At 49.5% G+C, this 14210-nt stretch overlaps 5 protein-coding genes across 5 annotated transcripts; 2 read left to right on the forward strand and 3 right to left on the reverse strand.

The window, feature by feature from the left end:
* Positions 1 to 333: 333 nt before the first annotated feature.
* Positions 334 to 3645, forward strand: LTR84_012215 (uncharacterized protein; the record flags this gene model as incomplete). Its single annotated transcript, XM_064855739.1, has 1 exon — positions 334 to 3645. One exon carries the CDS (start codon positions 334 to 336, stop codon positions 3643 to 3645), a length of 3312 nt encoding a protein of 1103 aa, XP_064708399.1.
* A 641-nt stretch (positions 3646 to 4286) lies between these two features.
* Positions 4287 to 5486, forward strand: LTR84_012216 (uncharacterized protein; the record flags this gene model as incomplete). Its single annotated transcript, XM_064855740.1, has 2 exons — positions 4287 to 5276; positions 5343 to 5486. 2 exons carry the CDS (start codon positions 4287 to 4289, stop codon positions 5484 to 5486), a joined length of 1134 nt encoding a protein of 377 aa, XP_064708400.1.
* A 1561-nt stretch (positions 5487 to 7047) lies between these two features.
* Positions 7048 to 10128, reverse strand: LTR84_012217 (uncharacterized protein; the record flags this gene model as incomplete). Its single annotated transcript, XM_064855741.1, has 2 exons — positions 7048 to 10004; positions 10068 to 10128. The coding sequence occupies 2 exons, from the start codon at positions 10126 to 10128 to the stop codon at positions 7048 to 7050; spliced, it is 3018 nt and encodes a 1005-aa protein (XP_064708401.1).
* A 994-nt stretch (positions 10129 to 11122) lies between these two features.
* On the reverse strand, positions 11123 to 12194 carry LTR84_012218 (uncharacterized protein; the record flags this gene model as incomplete). Its single annotated transcript, XM_064855742.1, has 2 exons — positions 11123 to 11935; positions 12012 to 12194. The coding sequence occupies 2 exons, from the start codon at positions 12192 to 12194 to the stop codon at positions 11123 to 11125; spliced, it is 996 nt and encodes a 331-aa protein (XP_064708402.1).
* An 897-nt stretch (positions 12195 to 13091) lies between these two features.
* On the reverse strand, positions 13092 to 14173 carry LTR84_012219 (uncharacterized protein; the record flags this gene model as incomplete). The annotated part of the gene is made up of 4 exons (XM_064855743.1): positions 13092 to 13290; positions 13354 to 13500; positions 13563 to 13715; positions 13773 to 14173. 4 exons carry the CDS (start codon positions 14171 to 14173, stop codon positions 13092 to 13094), a joined length of 900 nt encoding a protein of 299 aa, XP_064708403.1.
* Positions 14174 to 14210: the final 37 nt, after the last annotated feature.

Here is a 14210-nt window from a genome sequence, read left to right on the forward strand (position 1 = left end):
GTCAATCATTATTCGTGGTTTGGGGCTTTTTGAACAACATTTGTTCACTGTAAACCCTCCATCAGATATCCTTGTGGAGACTGAACGCTCAGCAATCCCTCATTCATTTCTATAGTCTCACAATCGTCTACCGAGTGTCCCCTCCGGGCCCGACCTCAAGTCCACATCGGCCTCGTAGAAGCCTAGTGCAACTGGCCACCCCGCCGAGTCAGCCATCCTCCTCGTTCGACACCAGCACTGCCAAAGTTGTAGCTAGCGTCGGTTCCATGTTAGACTCGCAGCGGAGTCACATTCACGCAATGACAGTCCGGTAAAACATCCTACACCACCGCGATGGCGGCGTATGCACCGCCCTCGTCTTTCCCTAGTCAGACCACCACCGCATCAGCCAGAGGATCTTGGGGCGATCCTCGTGGGTCAGGCCCATCTCCAGACCAAAATGAAAAAATATATCCGCATATCAAGGACATTATCCGAGAAGCCATAACGACCACCAATTCTGACGGCTCTTTGCCTCAATTGCTCAATGAAGTCGAGAACTGCATAGCGACAGCCAGATCATCGGTCGAGTTTAGACGGCCTGACATGGCTTACAAGAACTACATGCGAGCGTTTGAAATCGCGGTCAATATAATCCCCCGCAACCGGGACTATGGTTTTACGTCCGACAACAACAGGGCATGGGCTCAAAAATATAGACTGGCTCGGCAGATGCTGAACGACCTTGAGACACAGATGGCCCAAGTCAAAGGATTGATCGAGGACAATAACGCTAGATTTGGAACCCAGCCTCAAGCCCAGACACTTCAGAGGAAGTCTGTTTACTCTTCAGGATTTGGCGTTCCCCATGCTTCGACAACAGTAGCAGAGGGACGGCCGTCATCTTCGGGAGAAAACAATATCTCGTCCCATCAAGATATGCCCTCCGGAACCTCCGCCGAAGTGCCATCTGCATTGAGAATCGACAGAGCGCGTCCAACTAGCAGGCCAAAGCCGGAGTCGTTGCAGGGCCGTCCACTCACAGACAATTCAAATGATCTCAGTCAAAGATTTGCGCGTCTTCGAGGATTGGGAGGTCATCCCGAGGAAGCAAATATCCTCTCCATGCCCAAGCCTAGCGACTTTAAGACTGGGCCAGCCTCCACACCAAGACCTCAATCCTATCAGGCCCAAACCTACACCGCTGTCAATGGCACACCACCCCGACCTAGTGGACCCCGAGATATGTCGAGCCCTCCGAACAAGCCTCTACTACCTCCAAAAGTGCCGCTGATTACCTCTATGACTATGCCAAAACCACCAAGCCCTACTTATAGTCCAATCACAACCACTTCTGGGGCGTTTCATTCTAGTCACAGCCGTGGAGTTTCCGAAGGCAATCGTCCTCCAAATGAGAGAAAACAAACTTACTACAACCAGTCTCATAACTCGTCGTCTTCCTCTTTGCATATGCAAAAGCCCCGCGATGATCTTCTTTTGCCATATCGACCTACTACCCCAAATGGCGTCAACTCAGCGTTACTTAAAAGCAAATCAAGTGAAATTCCTCACAAACCGACCCTCGATGCACCGACATTACACGAATACATGAGAAAATACAATGTCTTGCTTGTTGATGTTCGAGAGCGGGCTCAGTTCGACGACGGGCATATCATGGCAAGCTCAATTATATGTATCGAACCCATCTCCTTGAAGGAAGGTGTTTCTGCAGAGGAACTTGAAGAACGGCTTGTTCTCGCACCAGACACGGAGCAATCTTTGTTCTCTCGCCGGAACGAATTTGATATCGTGGTCTACTATGACCAATCTACTTACGATAATTCTTACCTGAGAGGCCCTCCCACCATGACAAGAGCCCCTGCTTTGAGAGCCTTGTATGATACCTTATACGAATTTAACGATACCAAGCCATTAAAGGATGGCCGGCCTCCAGCCCTGCTTGTTGGTGGCATTGACGCCTGGACCGAATACCTGGGTATCCATGCCCTTGCGCAATCAAGAACAGCTGCAACTTTGGGCACGACACAGCATAGGCGAGCCGTCGGCACTGGTAGGCCTCTTGCTCGGCAAAGACTGGTTAGTGCGAACACCCGTTACGATGTTCGTAACAGACGACTGCGGGATCACAAATTTCTTGATGAAAGTGAACAAGAAGCCTGGCGGAAGCAAGCGATGCAAGAAGAAGTCACTCCGACAGATAGAATTGAAACTGGTAGCGACGAAGAATACTCTGTGGTCGAAGAGGAGGCGGTTCCGCCTTCGCCTTTTGTTCCTGACTATGAGACGTTTTTGCGTCGATTCCCTTCGATTCAGCAGCAACAATCAATGACTATGCCAGCTCGAAGACCACTTCCTGCACATCCAGCTGCATACTTTCCCCCAACAATGCCTTCGGTTCCAGCCGTCCCTGCACGTCCAGCACCAGCAATTCCCCGGCCAAGCTACTCAGGCCAAGCAGATATTAATGCTTCTCAACCCTCACTCGCTCGTGTGACTTCAGCTTCACGACCCCCACTCTACTCGTCTGCAACAGCCATGCGGACTAAAAAACTGCCACGGACCGGATTGACAAATTTCGGAGTTACGTGCTATATGAACGCGACTCTTCAGTGTCTCTCCGCCACTACTCCATTATCACAATTCTTCAATGATCGTGCCTACGAGTCATATGTACAACAGAATTGGAAAGGTAGCAATGGTATCATGCCAAAGATCTATGCCAATGTTGTGCAATCGGTGTGGAACGATGATGTGGATGTGATTAAGCCATCGACATTTCGCAATTTCTGTGGCCGGATGAATCGCGAGTGGGTCATCGATCGCCAACAGGACGCCAAAGAATTCTTTGATTTTCTAGTGGATTGTTTGCACGAAGATTTGAACGTGCATTGGGAACGAAACCCCCTTCGACCATTGACAACAGCAGAAGAAATGCAAAGAGAGCGTATGGAGATTGCCCGTGCGAGTCCGATTGAGTGGAAACGATACGAACACCGAGACTACAGTTATATGTCCTCATTGTTTGCTGGTCAGCATGCTTCTCGCCTACGCTGTCTCACTTGCAAGCAAACTTCCACTACGTACGAAGCTTTCTACAGTATCAGCATCGAGATTCCTCGAAGTGGGAGTGGGCACATCTATGATTGTCTCAACTCTTACTGTCGTGAGGAGAAATTATCGGAGCTATGGAGGTGCCCTTACTGCAAATGTGAGCGAGAAGCTACAAAGCAGATCATCTTAACCCGCCTACCACAATTTCTGGTCGTTCATTTCAAGCGTTTCGCAGCTTCAAAAAATGAAAGAGCAAAGAAAATTCACACGCCAATTGAATTTCCTCTATATGGTTTGATTATGGATGATTTTGTTATACCTCGCCCCCCACCTGTCCCTGATCAGGATGGCAAGATCGACCTTGCGACAACTCCTCCATACAGCTATGATGCCTATGGTGTTCTGAGACATTTGGGTAACAGTGGCGATGGAGGACATTATATCAGCATTGTCAAGGATCAGGGAAGAGGCAGCTGGCGCAAATTCGACGATGAAAGACATGTCGATCTCGATCCGAACAAACTGAGCGCTCGAGATCGGCTTCAGAATTCGGAAGCATATATTGTGTTCTATCAAAGGGCACAAGCGAGATGAGTGCTCCTGAATATAAACGCCTCTTCAACATGGCGCTTGCTATGTATTGGGGGATGGGCTCATCACCAAAGCCATCATTAATTTTCTACTCCCCACCATCACAATCGAACGCGTGAGGTTTGACTTTGCAAATAGTTCAGGGGCTAATCAATTCTGTCACTGCTTTAAAGGAACTCGACTCCCGCGACGAAAATAGTCAGATCTTGGGGATCAGATAGATGTAGGAACGACTTTTGCTGCATAGGTATAGCGATTGATGACTAGTATGAATTAAGAAATGAAGGAGATGTGGGGGAATCCCGACCATCATTGTTTCTGTGATCGTGCTGCCTCTTGCTTCCCCAGAAAGACGAACCCCAGGATTGGAGTTAGTAACCCTATGACATGTTTCACATGGCTGAATTGCCGATCAAGCTTGCCGTTAGAGAGGAAGCTACCGCAAAGCACGGTGCCTCACTCGGCCAATGGAAGCGAGTCGACAGATTGAAACCATCTCCAAGCACATGGAAATTTGCGTGGTGCACTACTGAGGCGAATATTGAGAGTCCAGCCGAGTATATATACCATATAAGGGGACATTTGCAGCCTCGACCAAATATGGATGTGAGCAGATCTGTCCGCCTTACAAAAAATAACAAAAAATGGCCAACTCTACCGCACTGATTGTCACACATGCTGGTGCGCCTTTTCGCCTGGAGAGCATCAACCGAACGCCCCTACAGGCTCGTGAAGTACTCGTTAGACTGAAAGCCACCGGCGTTTGCCATACGGATAATGCAGTGCGAACAGGAAAACTGCCTGGAGCTTTCCCACTTGTCCTTGGTCATGAAGGCGCTGGTGTGGTCGAAGAAGTCGGCAGTGCCGTGAAAAGCGTGAAAATCGGAGATCACGTTCTCCTTTCTTACGCTTTCTGCAGGACCTGTGGCACTTGCAAACAGGGAAAACCGTATGCCTGTGTGGAAATGGAGAGGCGCAATTTCAGTTGCTCACGACCGGACGGCAGTTGTCCATTACAGTGGGAGGGGCTCGATGTTCATGGATGTTTCTTCGGCCAGTCATCGTTTGCGAATCCCGCAATCGTCCAGGAGTCTTCGTGTGTGCCAGTAGACCCGAGTCTGCCATTGGAAATACTGGCACCCTTGGGCTGCGGCATCCAAACGGGCTCTGGGACAGTGTTCAACATCATCAAGCCTGTCGAGAACGATACAAGGTCATTGGTGGTCTTTGGGCTTGGAGGGGTGGGTTGCGCTGCCATCATGGCGGCTTCGTACCTTGCAAAGCAGAACCCAGGGGTTCTAGATGTCATAATCGCGGTGGATCTCAAAGCCGAACGCTTAGAGCTCGCCAGGCAGCTCGGAGCCACGCACTCTATCAACGGACAAGAACACCAATCGGATCTCATTGAAGAAATACGCCGCATCACTGGCGGTGTTGGAGCTGACGCTGCAGTGGACTGCACTGGAGCGTTGTCAATCATTAACGACATGATTGTTGCACTGGCTCCTTGTGGTAGGGCCGTGACTGTAGGTGCGCCTCCCCTGACGTCGAAAATGTCCATTGAGGTATTTCCCTTCATCAACGGGTGTAAATCTTATCGTGGATCACACCAGGGGGATAGTGTTGCCAGAAAAGTAAGTTGCGAACCCATTCTCATGAAGAATATGGTCGATACTCCGAACTAACTTTGATATTGTCAGTTTCTTCCATTTTTAGCCGATCTCTACCAGAAGGGTGAATTCCCGATCGATCAAATGGAACGCTCGTACCCTGTTGGCGCCGTCAATGAGGCTGTCCAAGACATGCTAGATGGGAAAGTCATCAAACCAGTCTTGATATGGTGATGCATCGATGCCCTTCCGCCGGGTAGGTAGTATCCGCTCGGACCGGTGTTTGTTGCGCATTAATTCAGCCCGACCGTGGACATGTTTTGCTGGACGAAATCATCAGGCCGGCGGAGATGGAGGGGAGGTTGTCATTTTAGTGGAGAGATCACACAATGTGTTAGTTTCCATCGTGATGCATTAGCGCACAACATGGCCCGGGTTATCATAAGTCGCTTGATGTACAACAACATGGCTGTGAAAAGTTCTCTACTTGGCTGCCCAGATACGCGCCTCATCTCCCGACGTGACGTACCCAGCTATGTAATCCCGAGCCTCTTTGTTCAAGCAGACAGTATCTTCACCACATCCATCCTCCTCGTCATGTATCCATGGCCTGATTAAATTCCAAATAGCACGTAGTGAAGTAGATCAACCTGATATTTGCAATGCCAAATGCGAACCGACGGATCAAGGAGAACTGTTGCATGTTTCTACATGCTCGAACGGCGCCAACGGATAGGTATGTCTTGGGTTTTGGTCCGTGTGTAATGGCTGAGTGCGGTTCGTTAAGGGCTTAGGCAATATTGGACGCTGACTCGTTTCTCATTTCTGACCCTATGCGAGGTAATGAAGAAGACGGGAGTATTGAATGGTCACGGAAACAAGAGCCCTGCCGAGACGGACCAATGAATCTGGCCATGATGGTTGGAGATAAAGGTTCCATCAGTACTGATACCTCAAGGCCACAAGGAGATCGAAAAGGTTAGTCGGAAAGTCCTAGCAGAAGGCTAGAATGGCCGCTAGAGCCTTTCGATAAACGGTCTTTCATTTGCAGTTCCGGTATCTTTGGCCAGGGCTTCGTAGGAACCAGAGCGCTGAGCTGCAAGAGCATGGTCGAGTGGACGTTGGATGATATTGAGGCTCGAGAGTGGATTTAGCGGCTCTGGCTTAAGGGAATACCAACCATTGGGAGATTATCTTGTTATCCAGGGACAACTCCTTCAATTTATGCTTGACTTGCGCTCCTCATAAGTTCACGTCTTCACTTCAAGTTTCCTTTTCCACATCCCGCAACGTGATTTTCAACAATATCGAGCGAAAAGCAAAAAAAAAGAACTCCCACACCCAGATGCGAACCCCAGACTTTCCTTCAAAAGTCCAAAAAGTTTGGCGGCGGTCTTATCGTTCATCCCACAGGTCCCTCAGAAGCCCACGATCCCTTCTTTTGTAACCCAGCTCAGGCCGTTCGAACCATCCCGCATGCCGCTGGTACCTGCTCCTATAGACAGGCAGTCCCATTTGATTGGGTGCAACCTTCCTGTCCAGGAGCGAAGCCCAACCGCCAAACCCCATACAGACACCTGAAGAGAGATGGGACTCTTTACGGTTGCGCTACCCTACCAGGGGTGTCGTATGTTGAGAGAAATTCAAGGACTCAAAATTATCAAGTCGCCTTTTCTTCTGGTAGTGAAGTGTCGGGGCGAGTGACTGCTTGGGAGCCCTCCCCAGAAGCCTGGCAAGGCATGTCTTGGCAAGGGGCCACAAGGCTGACTTTGGCACGTGATCCCGATCATGTGCTTCAGGAGTATGTCTCGATCACACTTGCTGGCTTGCTGTACTTACCGATAGGCACGTATTTGATGTAATCAAAACCCATTGAACCTGGACCACCGAGTTCAAGCCCACGAGGAGTATCTGTCCACCTGGGCGATGCTGCAATGGCTATCACTGTCACCTTCAAGCCATATTTGTATTCGGGCGTCCCTAATCCGGTCCCAGTCTCTGAATCAAGGACAGCAATCAAATCTGGTACCGCAGCCAGGATTGACACCTCACCACTGCTTGAATTTGTGGCCTCCACATAAGCGTTCTCATTCTTGAAAGGGATTCTGATGATGGCCTTGGACCCATCCTCCAGCACGCCATCAATCTCAACAATCCCATATGTATGGCCTGTCTTAAGAACACGCTCGACGCTGGTGATCTTTCCTTCTGCCAGGATCTTTGCACTTTCGGATCCGCCGACAGCATCTATGATACGCTTGGCCTTGTCTTTGATGCTCCTCTCGAGTGCAATGGAGCGGCCAACTAACCACGCCAATGAAACCGTGTTGACGATGGCCTGATCCTGGACCATCTTGGCAGATTTGAGAGGACCTGCTTTTCCTGCTCGACACCCCATCTCTACAACAGCTGCTCGGAGTGCTCTATCGACGAGTTTGTCTGTTCGAGAACCTGTCATGGTCATGGAAGACCCATCGCCACTAGCAATGGTGGCTGGCAGAAGCCCACTACCTTGCCCGTCACCATACACATTGGCTGTCGTCTGCCAATCAGTTGGGTAGGCCCGTCCCATAAAGTCAGCATCAACACAAGCTACACCATGTGCAGCTGCCACCTCGAGATTGACGACCCCATTCGCCCCACCGATCTCCAGAGCCATGAACGCGTCGGCAGGTGGGTAGCCCATTACCCTTGTCAACTCATCATGAGCTTTGTTGCATTCATCGGACTCCATGCGCTCCATGCTGACTTCAGGACTCCCCAGACAACCTGTCCATCCAACCATAGCTTTTTCGGGCAGATCAAAAGGTGATACCACCCTGATGCTTCCAGGCGACTTCTCGAGGATGGAACTTATCTTCAAATACTGTTGGTATGGATCGCCGCCGCCTCCACAACCAAGAACTTTACAACCATCTGCAATCCACTTCAGGTCAAGTATTGAAATGATCCACTCCTTGTTCTCAATGTTTGGTTTGTATGCCTCAAGATCGTGGAGTTTTTGCTCGTCTGTTCCACGGGAGATGGACGTCGGTAGCTTTCTTTCCAGATTGTGGGATTCCGGTACAGCCAGGACGCTTGAGCCTCGTTTGTTGATCTGCTCGACAACATCGAGTTCACCCACAGCTCGTATCAGAATTCGTGCCTTGGCGTCAACATACTGGATGGGGAGCACAGTTATTTCTGCTATCTCAACAGTATCACGGCGTGCTCCGTTCTTGACGGCAACATCAATAGCCATATTAGACACTTCCTTTTGGGCTTCCTTCAACGACTTTTGCGATGTGTCAACGACAGTATCCACAATACCTGACACACGAGAGATCGCTGCACCAACTGCATTGGCAACTTCTCCACCCTTGACTTTCCGTACGGCACGAACGCCTGAGAGTGGTCTTCCAATATCAATGACGATAGCACCTCCTCCAACGATCAGGACATCGATATCGCCCTTTTGTACCTTAGTCCGATCAACCAGTTCTTCGATCATTTTCCGCATTCTATCCTTGGCGCTATTGATTACCCCAGCTGTCAGGTGGCCAAGATTGTCCGGGTTTCCCAGCCCTTTCAGTGGACTGTCACCCGATGGTGCATGCACTGCAGAAGCAGCGACGACATCAGTTGCCGTTAAGGTATCACCGCCAAATAAGAGAGCTTTTTGAAGGAGTTCGAGAGCGACACTGTCAGGACCGACGGTCAGAGCGGGCTCTTCTCCTCTGATGATACTCCCACCACCTAGTCCAATGCTTTCAACTGCGGGTAATGCGAAATTAGTGCGAACCCCACCAACAAGACTCATTACCGAGCTCATTCGGGGCAGGCCATTAGGCAGCAGAAGACCACTATCAGAAGTGGTTCCACCGATATCGATCACAACAAGAGCATCCTCACGATCGGCCTGACCCTGACCTGCTGCGGTGCTAGCTGCTCTCCATAAGAACTCTCCACCACGGATGGAATTCGTAGGACCTGAGTTAAAAGTCCTGATTGGAAGATCAACAGCATCCGCAGCACTTAAAACACTACCATCATTCTGCGTAAGGTATAATGCGCATGTGTTACCCACGAAGATATCCTGCATGGCTTTCTCAAATCCATAAATGGTCCTTTCGGCGAGGCGTCTCAGAGTAGCATTGAGTATTGCTGCATTTTCTCGAGCAAGGAAACCAAGCGATGAAATGCGATGCGACAATGTGATTCTTGGATGGTTTGACAGACCACGAGCAGTGCATAGCTCATTCATTCTGTCAAGCAGTATCTTGCCCGCCTCGACCTCATGTTGTGAGTTCAACGGCGAATAGATCCCAGCGACAACAACGTCCAGAATATCATCGTTGACCAGCTTCTCTGCCACTTCTTGGATCTCGGCTTCCTCGAGCGGTGAGATCTCCGCGCCAGATATTTGAAATCCGCCCTGGCAGAAATACGGCTTCGTGGAGATCAAATGCCGCAGGTCCTTTGGAAAATCCACGAAGGGTGGCACCCCTAGCCCGAAACCTTCTTTACTACCGCCACATAAACGCACCACTCCGACACGTTGGAGTGAAGACGACCGCTGCACAACAGCATTGACGAAATGGGTTGTTCCAATAATGACACAGCTGATAGCATCCAACGGGACATTGCTCGCATCAATGACAGCGCGGACAGCTTCGGCAATTCCAGTCGTCACATCCGAGGAGGTCGGTGCCTTATGTGAGGCGACTATCTGTGTTGGCGATAATGAGATAAGCACAGCATCCGTATTGGTACCTAAGTGAAACCACAATCGTCAGCATACGATTCTGATATGTTGTGGCCTTGACGATGCCATACCTCCAACATCGACGCCGATACGACATCTTTCCAGCTGGCCTTGATTGCTAACACTCCCCATGATGTGACTACTTTGACGCTAAGCTGCCTGTTTCACTACTACATGCTGAGGGATAGATGCTGGTTCACGCAATCTATAAGATGTGTCTGATCTTGGACGCTGTCTCGAACGACTTAATCAAGATGACCACGGTGAGTCACGTCAGTGAGAGGAGTTGACCGATCATGCCGCAAATCTGCGGAGTAAGGCGACCAGAATTCGATGCCTATGACCACGCACTTTGCAGCCTGTGGACCCCCTTCAAATGTTGCAATTCGAGGGCACACAGCGCGTTTCCAATCGGTGATGCGCCTCGGGTAATGGTTTGTTTTTGGGTTCACAAGTTTATCTCGGCTCGTGCAAAAATTCAGAAAGAGACATTGCAAGAAATTCCTTACATGATCCACAGTTGAAGTCGCACCTATCGCCAGCCCGCTAATGCGAATTTCATCGAAGAAATCTTTTTTGAATGGGGTTATGTTAAAGCAGACCGAGGACCATCGGAGGAGAGTGTTAGAATCTAGTGGACGATCGCTCGGATTTCCAAGCTCGGGTTTCCACCTATTAAATGCTTGGCCGAAGAATGGACTTGAGCGACATTTCCAGGGGCTTGTATGGTCGGACAACTGCTGTTTCTGCTCATTACCTCGCTTTGCTCGTTGGCCAACTGACGCCTAATCAGACAATCAAACTCGGTGTCTGACCTATGAGGATTGCACCTCCCCGAGCCCTGAGTCCTGTTCTCTCCCAAAGTCTGTCCATCAGACCTGTGGTGAATCACTCGCTGGCCGGATACAACTTTGTCTAAGATTGGGAAACGGCATTCAGAGTATCAGGGTATCAAAGTATAACAGTATCAAAGTATCAAAATATCGAAATTGGAGACATTTTCGGGGACTACAGTTTCGAGCTCCGAACTGGAGGAGAATACTCTAACTAACAATGCGTCTCGACAAGCACAAGAATAAGCCTGGCTGCATCAAGCCAAGCATCATCTCAATCCAAAGGTATCTCATCAATATGTCGCGTTCAATCGCATCTCGATATATTCTCTTGCGTTGATTGGTTCATACTTGCTGGGCCTGGCCTCACTGGCACAACCAGGGATACAATCGATTGTCCTGTCACGATCAGCCGTGACGAAGTATGGTATCGAGTATCTCGCCTTTGTTATTCCTTCGACAAGTGGCGGGGCCCTTACACGATGAAGCGTCGACTTGAGCGTGTCATTACTCCATCTTTGCAGAAAATCGCCAATATTTACCACGATGGTCCCTGGGATGAATGGCGCAGGGTTGAATTTCCCCTTTTCATGGATGTCTTCAACTTCCAGACCACCGACTTGGTCTTGGAAGAGCAGAGTCATGGTACCAAAATCCGTGTGCGCCGCGATCCGTTCCATACTTCCGTTACGAAGCAATTCTGCCTCGACTGGTGGATAATGCAGCAGTCGAATCTGATTGTCTCGTTTAGTGTGATACTCCTTGAAGAAGTTCTCGGGAAGTGACATTCCCAGCGCGATCGCTCGGAGAAGATTCAGCTCGATCTCGTAGCAGACATCGAAGAATTTCGTGAAGAAATCGCGGAACCCGGGCAGCACTTCCTCTGGAAACCAGATATTGGGAGTGCGCTCGTCGTCCTCGCGGCCGAGTTCAAATGACTCCTTGAAATCAGGACATTTTCGTAGGGCATCGATGGATTCTTTGTCGTAGACCATCTGGACAACCTTTTCTCGTCCCACTCCGGAGTACCCCCGGTGCCACCAGCCATATGGCGGATGCGGCGCCTTGTCTTTGTCCGCCTGTGAAAGATCGAAAAACTTGGAACTCTAGTGATCATGCGATGAGTAAAGATATCCCAATACTGGGGCTCACAAGGCTGGGACTTTCAACTGTGACACTTACCCATTCAAATGCCTGATCTAAGAGTTCTTGAGGCAATCCATGATTTCTGATATATGCAAACCCTACATCTCTGAATGCCTCATAAACTTTCTTTCCAGTGTCCAAAGCTTCATCTGAGGTCCCAGACCTAAGTGGTTCGAGGTTGATGATTGGGATCGCAAGTTGCTCTGCCTTACTAGCCATGGTGAAGGATATTTTGCCTCGTTCGTGTGACCTCAGATTATCGCAGATTGAGGTTTCTATGGATTCTGCACCTCAAGTTGCTTATCTATTTAGTGCAGAGCTGCACTCACCGTGACAGGTGATGGTGTTCGAGATCTGTAGCTTGGTTGGCAAGGATCGGACAACAACTTAGGCCTATCGGTGGGCATCAGTTATACTGGCGCCTTGGGCCTTTGGGGTCCCTCCAAAGCCGTTGCAGGCCTGCAGCTGCTGGGAGGCTAGGCGCTCCTCGGTCGGAACCCAACGGTCGGCACATACTTTTGGGATGAAGCAATGGCATCTGAAGTTGTCCGAAGCGGCTGCGGAGATGCTCGTGATCTTCACAGTGGGGTTGAACACGCTTCCGGATCTGAAAGTCCTCGTTGGCATGCTCTATCCAGATCCAGTCGATCTCGTCTTGGAGGTGTCGATAACGCCTATCCACGTGCCTCCTGAACCTCCTGCTGGACATGGAAGGCCTATTATTCTCCTTGAACCGTGTCAGAGAGCTCTCTGACAGGGAACCCGCTTCCTATCCGCCCTTTGATGCCACGTGAATAGAAATGTGCACAGTTTACCGACGTGATAGCGTTCAATACTCATTTGCTTCTACCACGTAGGAAATGACTAGCTATAAGGTTCTGCTCGGTCCTTGATGCACCTATCGAATGCCGCACGCTGCAGGGGCGACGACAGTCGGGCATGTGATTGTTCACAAATTGAAATCTAAGTTTTGAGATTGAACCAATGCCTAGGATATTGTTGCAAAATTCTTGGTTGATTGGAGAAGTGGTGATTTTGCACGAGGCGGTGGCCATCCATCCACTGTGATAGCAAAGCACGACTCAGAAGCCAGAGAAAGTATATGGTCAGTTTTGTCTACTCGTCGTCTCCAAAGAAGACTTTGATAGGCATCCATGCGTCGTTCACAACTTTGAAACGTGTTTTAATCCCATCAAGGGCCTGCATCTCATCCTTGCTCAATTCCCAGCCATCAAGCTGGAAATTACTCTCTATTCTCGTTGGAGTGACACTTTTCGGAATGATACTGGTTCCCCTTTGCAGGGACCACATGAGTCTTGCTATGGTGTTAGCGACTAGCCATATACATAATGCGCAGTATCCAAAGTTCGACACTTACAAGATCTGAGCAGGAGTTTTTCCAGTTGCATGGGCTATCTGGGACAGTACCGGTTGTTTGTACAATGGGTTGTCTGAAGCACCCCCTAGGCAGGAATATGCAGTGCAGTGGATTCCCTTAGACTGGCAATACTCCAGCAACTTCGTTCTGCAAGAAATAAAGCAGATTAGCACCTCGGCTCGCGCAAGTTGAAAATATTCTCAACTCACGAAGGATTGCCCGGGTGCAATTCAATTTGGTTTACTGCTGGCACCACCCTGCAGGAAACGTCGCCCAGCAGTTTCTCAAGATGGCGAATTTGAAAATTAGAAACACCGATGTTCTTCACTTTGCCAGTGTCTAGGATCTTTTGCATTTCTTGCCTTCGTTTCTGGTCAGTAACAATATTTCAGTATCACAAAATAGCATCAAAAACCCACCAAGTTTTGACGAAGTCCCAATCTGGTAGATGTTTGGTTGGATCGGTAGGGTCTGTTGAGCATGGGAAGTGGATTAGATATAGATCGATATATCCGATGCCCAGGTCGTTTAGAGACTTCTCGAACCCTTCACGAACTCGGCGGTGCCAGGGATTGTCAAGTTTGGTTGTCACCCAAATCTGATCTCTGGGTACGCCTGAATCCCGTATGCCCTGACCAACCTCAACCTCGTTCTGATAGTTGAGTGCGGTATCAATATGTCTGTAGCCTATTTGGAGCGCATGTTTGACTGCCGTTCGGACTTCATCTGGTGGTGATTTCCACGTTCCAAGTCCAACAGCGGGTATCTTCGCACCAGAATTCAGAGTAAATGTGATTGATGTGTTGCTGAATGCTGCCATCGTTAAGAATATTCTTGGTGTTTTTCAAACAGTCTTA

The sequence above is a fragment of the Exophiala bonariae genome (genome assembly GCF_035927105.1).
Source record: "Exophiala bonariae strain CCFEE 5792 chromosome Unknown scaffold_7, whole genome shotgun sequence".
NCBI classification, from domain to species: Eukaryota; Fungi; Ascomycota; class Eurotiomycetes; order Chaetothyriales; family Herpotrichiellaceae; genus Exophiala; species Exophiala bonariae.